The sequence below is a fragment of the Plasmodium cynomolgi genome, chromosome 6 (assembly GCF_000321355.1).
Source record: "Plasmodium cynomolgi strain B DNA, chromosome 6, whole genome shotgun sequence".
Taxonomy (NCBI): domain Eukaryota; phylum Apicomplexa; class Aconoidasida; order Haemosporida; family Plasmodiidae; genus Plasmodium; species Plasmodium cynomolgi.
In genome coordinates this window covers 700,004-710,127 of record NC_020399.1, presented here as the reverse complement: position 1 = coordinate 710,127, position 10,124 = coordinate 700,004, and the positions used below count along the sequence as shown (strand labels likewise).

Below are 10,124 nucleotides of genomic sequence, written 5' to 3'. Positions count from 1 at the left end.
TTTTTTTTTTTATATTTTTTTTTTTTTCTCCACGCCGCGTACAAAAATGGCTATCTGTATGTAACGTATGCATGTACACGTCCGCATACTCCCCCCTCCAGCGATCATATCATGACGTGCATATTTTCGCGAAGGTAGATTTTTGTGGAAAACGTATCTGCTAAAAAGGAAGAAGCAAAAAATGAATAGCAAATCGAACCACCGTGTTTGTTCCCCCACCTGCGCATGTACTCACCATTATGACCTTCGCCATTTGGCAGTTTTCCAGTTTGGCACCTCCCCTCCCCTGGGCGTACCCCTCAGCAATTGCTCCGCCGCCCTCAGACGAGAGACCCCCAATGGGGGAGAAGTAACCAAATTGAAGGCTGCACCATGACAGATTAGCTACTACCCCTCCCTGTGTGCATCTCCTCGGGGAGAAACTTGACCCGTTGGACGTGAAACAGCCACTCATGCAGTTCGTCCTCCTGTGGAGGGAAGTGAGTTGAGTGCACAGTAAAGCCCCCTCGCATATCTTTTAACGCGTTCATCACGCATATAGCGTTAACATCACCGAGTGTCTTACTTTTCATTTTGCTCATTTGTGAGAGGGTGAAACGAACAACCCGATGCAAGCACACAAAGTGGTCAGGCCATAATATGGACGTAGGGAAAAAATGTCCAACTGCTCGCCGCGTTGGTTTATCCTTTGGAGGACCTATCAGGACCGCTGTTCGCCGGGGGTCCAAAAATGAAGTCGCTTAATGGGTCTCCAAATGGGTCTCCAAATGGGTCTCCAAATGGGTCTCCAAATGGGTCTCCAAATGGGTCTCCAAATGGGTCTCCAAATGGGTCTCCAAATGGGTCTCCAAATGGGTCTCCAAATGGGTGGCAAAAACTAGTTACACAAAAAAGGGAGATACGAACGAGTTATGCCAAAGAGCTGCACGACACAGCTGCACCAAAATGCCGAGCGAACGCGTCGCGCAGGGCCTCACAAAATTACCACCATTTTAAGCAGACAAGGTGGGCGGGCCCCGAGGTAATCCCAGGAAAAAAAAATATCCAAAAGTCGCTCAACGAGAGCACTCCAAAGGAGTTATCACATATATCACAAATTGTGTACAGAAAAAAAAAAAAAGGCCTCCCATGCAATGTATAAAAAAATGGAGGCATATGTCATCACGCAGTTGTAACACGGTTAAACGTGGACTATGTAACCCTAATCGTGCAAATACAAACGCAGGGCACACAGGGTGCACAGGACGCAGGGCGCTGGGCGCAGAACGCTGGACGCGCAACGCACAACGCGCTAAATCGAGATGATCTTCACCCGGTTCTCCCGACCCCTGCCCACAGAGCAGGAAGACTTGCCATTCCCCCCCCGGGTGAACTTACTATATTTGTGCTTCTCCTTAATGAGAAACTCCTCATTCAAAATTTTGGAGCATTCAATTTTCTTCCTCAACTTTTGTTTATCCAAATTAAACGAAAAGGTCACGTACTCGTAAAAGTGAAAGTCCTTCCTGTTGAGGTTGTCCTTAAATATATTCATCTGTTTGCTATTAAAGAGGAAGGGTATTATATATTTTATTTTGTCTCCACTTAGTAGAAAGTCTGCGTTTAAAAAGTGGAAGAGGCCCTTCGAATGGATATCCTTCGAAAACATATTGATAAATTTTTTGTTCAAATATTTCTTCTTTAGGAAAAGTTCCCTCGAGTTCAGGCCTCCTCGGGGGGCAGGCCCCATACGCGAGTGTGCTAATACTTCTGTACGCGAGTGTGCTAATACTTCTGTATGCGACTGCCCGGACGTGTCTCCACTGCCCTCCCCACTAGAACAACTCCCTTCGTGGTTCCTCCTCCTAATCCTGCAGTTGGGTCCGCGTCCTACCCTATCATGGTCGCCCCCAACTTTGGTGGCAATTTGGCTAGTTGTCCCCCCTCCTGGGGCCTTCGAACCGGAAAAAGACGCTCGCGAATTCAACACACAAGGGCTGGCAGCAGGGTATGATATTTTTCCTCCTCCCCGTTCGCTCACCTGCGATAGTACTTCCTCCTGTTGAGGGACCCCTCCCTTCTTCTTATGCCAACTCCCTCGACCCACGTGCTTATTGCCAATGTAGGAACACAACAAATTACTGTCCATACTTAGGACATACTCCTCATCGATTATTATGTCAAAGATATCCTGCGACTTCCTCGTCAAATTGCAAAAGATTTTCTTCCCTTTTTCATTCTGATGGAGAGCACATTTATTGGCTTCATCATCCCCTGTTGACAAATAATTTCTCTCAACTCCCTTGCTATACACATCGGGTCGAAACTCGAAGCTGATAGAATCCTTATCGAAGTAAAACGAAGGAGCCGTTACTTCTTCATTGCTGCTGGAAGTCTTGTTCAACGATAAGCTTGTCGTGTATTCATAATTTAAGTACTCAGAATTGGCTTGCTCACTGATCTGGGCCATCCCCTCTCCACCCCCATATGCTACCCCATCTGCAGCTCCCTCTGTGGTCCCCTCCGCATGACTCCACTTGGAGTCGTTAGTGGACATACTCTTGTAGAAGGAGTTCCTGCTGTACGAAATTTTTTCGCTGTAAAGATTTAAAAAATCGTCAAATTCTTTTTTCTTCGTTCTGCTAAAGTTGTTCTCCAATTCGTAATTCGAGATGTATCCTTGTCTTCCTGCACTGTGCAAGTGCTTCAGGGGGGTAGGCGGCTGTCCGGTTGGGGACCCACTTCGGTTGGCCTCCTTTCTGTCATGGGACTTCCCTGGTACCGCTTCCGCTGGTGCCTCTTTCGATGGTGCCTCTTTCGATGGTGCCTCTTTCCCTTGTGCTTCTTTCCCTTGTGCCGCTCTTCTGTATGCTTTGCCTCCCCCACTGCCACACACGTAGTGGCCGTTGAGCAGATCGAACGATTTGCCCACCTGCTCCTCCCTCTGCTTATCCTCAACTTCCACCATTTTGGACATGCAGAGGTACTTATAAAACGTCTTGTTGTAGCAAATTCGGATGGTTTTGTTCTCCTCCCCACCGATAGGGGCGGCGGCACTGCCAGCTGAGGTCCCAACAGCAGTCCCGGTCGTCCCTGCGGCGGACACATACTCGCTCAGCAGATCGTCGGGCCTCTGACCAATATAGTTATACTTCAGAAAATTCAACTTCCTGTTTTCGTTCTTTTTGGGCTTCCTCATATCAAATCCCTTCTTCTCATTCAGCACATCTATGGTGCTATCACTCTCCATACTCTCATTGACTTGATTTTTGGCGAAGAAATAAAGAAATCTTTCATTAATAGTTGGCATGCTTCTACTCCTCACGCCCTTCCTTTTAATACCGTTATGTATATTCTGCAGGATGTCGAATGAGCAAGGCTCCGTTTCATCATCACTAAGGGAAAAAATGTTGTTTCGATTTTTCTCGTGAGGGTAGTCATACTGTAGATAGTCCTCCTCCATTGAGCTGTTAAATGTGAACTCCCTCTCGTCAATACACTCTCCAACGTTATTATTTTCGTTTCCGGTATTGTCAGATAGGTCATCTTCGTTGTCTTCGGTCAGCTCGTTGTCCGTCGTTTCGTAAAACGTCTTGGTGGACTCGTTATCGTCCTTATTGTTTAGCTGCGCAGAGAAGTGGGAGGGAGGGGAAAATAAAAAAGTGATACAAATCGTGCGTTTATATGTGCTCTGATAATGGGGGAGAAGTCTCTTCCCTCCATGGGCATTCTCCACGACATCGCCAACTGTCATTTTTATTCTCCTTCCTATTCAATTTTTTTTTTTTTTTTTCCGGTTACTATTTCGCGGAGCTCCACGATTGACTTGAGCTGATTTTCGAGGGCCCTGTTTTTAAACCGGACGCTGTTGTAGTGCTCCTGCGGGGTGGTAAGTGGAATAATCAGCGTGCCGCTAACACACTTTGCGCAGCGATAACTGCAGGGAAAGCACACGAATGGGTTCGCATATATATATTAACGGCGCGATGGCCCCATGGAACCTCTCTCGTCTTACACTAGAAGCGTAATGCAGCTGGATGCACTTCTTATCATCGCTGTGATTTTTGATCTCCAGGATGCACCCGTTTTCTTGGTAGATCAGGATGTTCACCTGCAGAAAAGTTCATGTAAGTAGTTCGGAGGACGTGGAAAGAGTTCATCGCATTTATTGCATACGCCCCCGGCAATAAGAGAGTATAACGTCATACTGTTAGGAGGGTTGAATGTACGGGCCGCCTCACACGACCGCCTCACACGAGATGCACGCCACTTGCCTCTCGGTTAGCTCGCACTGCAAGGGGCGTGGCTCTCCTCGTCAAGACAAACAAAGAAACCTCTTTACACATACGCACACTTTTATGTGCATATTCTTGGTGCGTTTTGTTCCCCTCGGGTCTTACGGTGAACAGCTCGCCCACTGCTTGAAGCTCTAGCTGGCCGCCCCACGTCCCATCCAAACTTATTCTGAGAGGAAGGTAAAGCGTCGCAGGGGTGTAGACGGAGGTTTGTGCAACAGCGAACTGGTGCTGCGCGGTATGTGGAAGGATAGCGATAAGGGTAGCGATAAGGATAACGACAAGGATATCGATAAGGATAGCGTAAAGGCCTCATTCTGCCCTGACATGGCAAAGACGTCATACGCGCCAACACGTGTCACGCATACGCCATACACACAACGCATCGACTCGCTGACTCCATTACTACCACCTCCAGGAACGTACCTCTGTATGTAGGACTTGTAACTTTCATCATACTCGATGAAGTGCTGGTACTTTTCCTCGTTCCTTAGTAGATGATCCACCTGGGATGGAAGAAAAAAAAGTATATCCAAATGGATAGAAATTATATCATCTGCTACCTCTCCTCATGCTAATTATTTCCCCCTCCTTATCATTCAGCTGCACTGGCCCCATCCCCAAATTGGAATGACCGAAGTGGATAATCGGTTAGGCAGCTAGCCAACCACTCGCTGCACCGTAGAACAGCCGCAGACTCACCACTAGCTTCCTTATCTCCTTGTAATTATCCTCGTTGTCGTACAGCTGATCTGACACAGCCCTAAACAGGCAGTTGCCATCGGTCCGTATGCTCTTAATGTAGAAATTTTTTTTGAAATTACTATCGTGGTAGTCATTTATCTGCAATTTGTGACGGGAGAAAAAAAAAAGTGAATCGTATTCACGAAATGGATAGACTTAACCAACTGCACGAGTTATCCATAATTTTACAACACGTAGAACAAAATAGAAAATGGCAATTTTTTTTTTTGGAGGGGGGAATCACCCTTTGCGTTGTTCCCTTTTTTGGCTAGCTGACCAGTGAATAGTTAATTCCGTAATTGACCTCTTTGATTTCTTCATCGTTCTGGAGAGAAAAAAACAGGGCAACCATGTAGCGACGTGGCCATGTGGCACCTTATCAGGATAGCTGTATGCCGAGGTGGAGAATTCTCCACGTAGTTCGCCCATTTGGACGCACAGGTGGTTCTCCGGTAAATCCCCCTTTTTTTTTTTCGTGCTTACCTTTTTCTTCTTCTCCTTGGCCTTCTTCCTCTTTTGCGAGTTGCCCAGGTATTGGTCATTCATGTTTGCCCGAAATGGTGAAGTCTGCTCATTCGAGGGAACACCCTCACCAATGCGTTAAAGCGGAGGTAGTTAAGATGTGCTTGTCACCAATTGCGATTTAGTGGAGTATAAAAGGTGGACAAAAAAAAAAAAAAAAAAAGGAAGTGCATAGGGACATGTAAGCTGAGCGGAGTAGCATATACACACCGCGACATCACAAATTATTAGCGGGTGGGAAAATCCCCATTGAGATTAGTGGGGCACCGAAAAGCTAGTTACCGCGTAGAGCGTGCTGTTTGAAATGGCGCGTCCAGCACGGTCTATCACGTTTTCTTCTTCCTGTCTCCGACTGAGCTGCGTATTCGTGTGTCTATCACTGGGGTGATGCAAATGCGCGTGTGCGAGCATACTTGCACGTATATTTACACGCGTGAATCCCCTCGCATTGGTAGGCCCACAGAACAACGCTGCGCATGCCTCGCCAGCCGCTTCGCAAAGCACAAAGTTGTGCGTTGAAATGGTTGGCGTTGAAAAGGATGGCGTTGAAAAGGATAGCGTTGAAATGGTTGGCGATGAAACGGCTGTCGTTAAAAAGGCTCGCGCTGGCAACTCTTCTAGGATGCTTCACGTAACGGCTAGTAACGCGCGTTTCGCTACTTTGAAGGAATTAAAAAAAAAAAAAACTCAACTTTTTTATTTAAAGCCAAACGGAATAGGGAAATCATCGCAAAAGTGTTACTAAGTCATTGCAAACGCGCCACAAGCGGCATTGCGAATTTTTTTTTATTTTTTTAACTTCACAAACGTGACATCGATCTCTTTTGTTCACCTCCCAAGATTGGTCAAAAAGAAAAATAAATAAAAAAAAAAAAAAAAATGAGCGATTGGACGATGAATGAACTGCTATTATAAAGCGGACACTTAGGAAATTCAAATTTGCACACATTGGTATGTGTACATATGGGAACATACGAGGAAGTCCATCTCCACAGATACACGTTACATGCTGATATGTTTTTTGCGCACACGTCCGCGAGTAAATATGCTGCATGCGCTCCCCCCACAGCTGCACAACACTATGTGCAATTGCCAATGTGACTGTTGCACTTGCCCTCTTAAACAACAGGAGAGTTATTGGTTGGACTGGAACTGCGTTTTGTTTTTGTTTCCCCCGACGCGTTGAACGAATAACAGGAAGCGCGCACGCGCATATATACACATATATATACGTTCGTGTACACATACGTGCATGTCTCCCCCCAATTCGGTCATCAAAAGTAAGACACAGAACAGCCGCGACTGGGTGCGAACTGCGCCATCAACGTGTTCGCATAACTTGAAGCGCCAACGATGTGAAGGCGATGGCGATGACGACGGGACAATGGCAGCGACAACGGCAATAACAACAATAACGACAACAATCAACGCAGCAATGGCGACAACAATCAACGCAGCAATGGCGACAACAATCAACGCAGCAATGGCGACAACAATCAACGCAGCAATGGCGACAACAATCAACGCAGCAATGGCGACAACAATCAACACAACAATCGCGATAATGACAAAAAAAAAAAAAAAAAAAAAACGCATCCCGCATGAAATTGCTAAAATGCGCATCCTGCTTCACCAAAAAAATAATTCAGGTTGTGTGTCACGATGGCCGTACGCCAAAATGGGGGTACCCCAAAATGCCGCTCTCGAGGGGACGTAAAAAGGACAACAAAAAATTCGTTACGGACGCGCGCCACATAAAACGAATGGTCTACTAATATCGCACAGAAATGCCTTCACACTCGCGGCGAAACAAGTTCAGGACGTTTTCCGGCGTGAGCCTAACGTGAATTGAAAAAATGACAAAGGCGCGCCGCGCGTCCTTGTGTGTGCACCCGGGAGGGGCGGACAAATGAACACAGTGGATGGAGCGCTGAATTGGGCAGCGGGTTGGGCAACGGAACCTACGCTCCAACGAACGGCATAGCAACGGGTCCGCTCCCGACGTGCAAGTAAACTGTCCATCTGTGCGCAAACAAATGAGCAACTCCCTCCCCCCCTTTCTTTTGTTTTATTTAAAAAAATCGAAGCTCCAGAAATTTTTTGGCGAATCATTAACTTTGCTATGATACCTGTGGCGCGAAAAAGACTGAATCAGTTTTTTTTTCTTATTTTCCTTCCGTCTCTCTTCGGCATCCTCCGCCTCCTCCGCCACCTCCGCTGGTAACTGCTCCTCTGCCTTATCTGCCTCGTCCACTTCGTAAAACTCCTCCTCCTGCACTTGGTCCATCTTAACCAAGCTGTCCTTATTCTCTCCCTTCACCTCAAATTTTGCCATAAATTTGTCAATACACCTTTCGGCGTACTTGCCGGAGCTCATGTCCACACTTTCCTCAGCACTCTTCAAATATCTTGCGCTGCTTACCAACGCCATCTCTCCAAATGACTTAGCCGTATGGGGTTCTCTCCCATTCGTGTAGTTTTCATTGACATATTCGCTAACTCGACTTGTGTAATTTTTTCTTGTAGGCTTCTCTCCTCTTTCCTCCTTTTTAAGTAAGAGTTCGTTTTGGGCATGTTTGCTGACTTCGTGCCTGTTGCAAGGTCGGTGCTCCGCACCCCGTTTGTACTTTTTCCCCCCATCGGAACCATCCCAACAGAGTTCCTCATAAAACGATTTGCAGTCTTTGCATTCGAAGCCTTTGAGATGCTTCCGTCTTTTCCCTCTAATGACTTCAAAAAATAACTGCTCACTTTTGTTCACACTTGTAGAGTCCCCCTTGTGCGATTTCACCTCTACTTTGTCATGCATATTAAAATTGCCATTTGATCTCCCCCTCGTTTTCTGCAACTCCTTCCTTTCGTTAGCCTCTGCTTCGATGAGGAAATCAAGTGGGTCATGTTCCGACCCCAACGAGTTCGCTTTCGAGTTCGCCTTCGATTTGGTACTCCTCTTCGAACGCTCGTCAAAATCTCTTTTCACAATTTTGTAATTTTTATCCTCCGCGTTCTTCCATTCGTTACTTATGCTTGACGGTTCCTTCCCCCTTGCAGCGGTGCCATTTGGTACGTGCATGTATCTCCTCGCTTTGTCAATGTGGGCACTGCGAAGTGGTTCTGCTCTCCGTTCATCACTGCCACAATGGGTGTCACTCAGCTCGTCGGTGTGCAGTCTATTAGAAAACAATCGTTTCACGGTGTACTTACTGATGAGGTTCGTGTAGGCATCTTTCTTTTCACTTTTGTTGCTCTCTCCGTTCGGCATGCAAAGGTCTTCTTCCCCGGGGCGGTTCGTCTTGCGCGATGTACGAGATGTGCGAGATGTGCACGACGCGGGGGAAGCACGCGACACCCGTGACGTCCTTGACTTGTGTGACGCCCTTGACTTGTGAGACCTCTCCGACATGTCCGACATGCTCAGCTGCTCCGACGCCTCCGACATGTTCCGCTTCTCCACCCCGTCGAACTTCCCCAACTCCTCAAACCGCTTTGCGTCCCCATCCCCAGCTACATCCCTGCTGCGCGCACTCCTGCCCGACTTCCGACTCCCCGCTTTGCTCTGCATATCGGAGAGCTCATTTCGTGCGCTACCCACCGTGCTACCCTTTCTATCCAACACACTCACCTCGTCTATTTTTTTCTTCCCATAATCCTCGAGGTTCACTTTTTCCTTCGCGTCGTATATCTTGCGTTCCCCTAAAGTGGTGAATCCGTTTGTGATCAATTTTTTCATGGCGACTCTCCTCTCAGTGACATCGTCCACCCCCTGGTCGTTAATCTCTTTCTTTATTTTTTCGAACAAACTCTTCCTCTTTGAATCTGTGAAGCTACTCAAGTAAACACCCAATGTGTCATCAGTGCGTGTTTTTCCTTCCTCCCGCTCCTTCTGCCTGCTTTCATATTTCCCCCGTTTATAGTGGACCCCCCCTTTGGCAACTTCCAAAACGGAGTCACTATGCTTCACTTCGTGAATAAGGACGGATATTTTTTTAATAAACTTGGCCTTAAATTCTGATATCAATTCGTCAAATACTCTCCCCAGAACTCTCTCAAGTCCGACATTTTCTTTTCTCTCCTTGAGTGAGTCTTCGCATATGGATTTAAACGTCGCCATGTTGCCCCTAATTGTGTGCAGTATACACAAGGGGCACAATTAAAAAGGGGGACAAAAAAAAAAAAAAGTGTGTCCAATTTGGAAAAAAAAAGGAAGAACAAGGGAAGGAACAAACTCGTAGCTATGTGACATATATGAGGCAGGCTCGTGGCTACACGACTTGCACTAGTTGGAAGACGTGTGCGCACAAAAAAACTCGTCACATGATTATCCCTGTTATGGTTTTATACACCGCATACCCCTCACAAGCGGAGAGGCTACTCTGGTCACCAAAAAAAGGGGGCGGCATACTCGTGAAAGTCTAGCTTCACTACGTTTCCACAATTCTCTTCCACTTGTTGGGTGTTCACACGGGGGGGGCGTGGCTCGAGCGATACGCCTGTTTTTGCGTTTCTTTGCTACGCGTTGGGTGGCACTCTCTACTGGAGTTACACTGCGTTAGTTGAGTTACAATGCTATGTTGAAGTTGCACA

The 10,124-nt window shown here is 46.9% G+C and overlaps 2 protein-coding genes across 2 annotated transcripts; both read right to left on the bottom strand.

Moving 5' to 3' along the window:
• Positions 1-1,291: 1,291 nt before the first annotated feature.
• On the bottom strand, positions 1,292-5,564 carry PCYB_062570 (OTU-like cysteine protease; the record flags this gene model as incomplete). Its single annotated transcript, XM_004221424.1, has 8 exons — positions 1,292-3,604; positions 3,781-3,858; positions 3,995-4,090; positions 4,380-4,443; positions 4,701-4,780; positions 4,977-5,117; positions 5,296-5,343; positions 5,502-5,564. 8 exons carry the CDS (start codon positions 5,562-5,564, stop codon positions 1,292-1,294), a joined length of 2,883 nt encoding a protein of 960 aa, XP_004221472.1.
• Positions 5,565-7,608: 2,044 nt separating this feature from the next.
• PCYB_062560 (hypothetical protein) lies at positions 7,609-9,651 on the bottom strand (the record flags this gene model as incomplete). The annotated part of the gene is made up of 2 exons (XM_004221423.1): positions 7,609-8,832; positions 8,890-9,651. The coding sequence occupies 2 exons, from the start codon at positions 9,649-9,651 to the stop codon at positions 7,609-7,611; spliced, it is 1,986 nt and encodes a 661-aa protein (XP_004221471.1).
• Between the last annotated feature and the right edge of the window lie 473 nt (positions 9,652-10,124).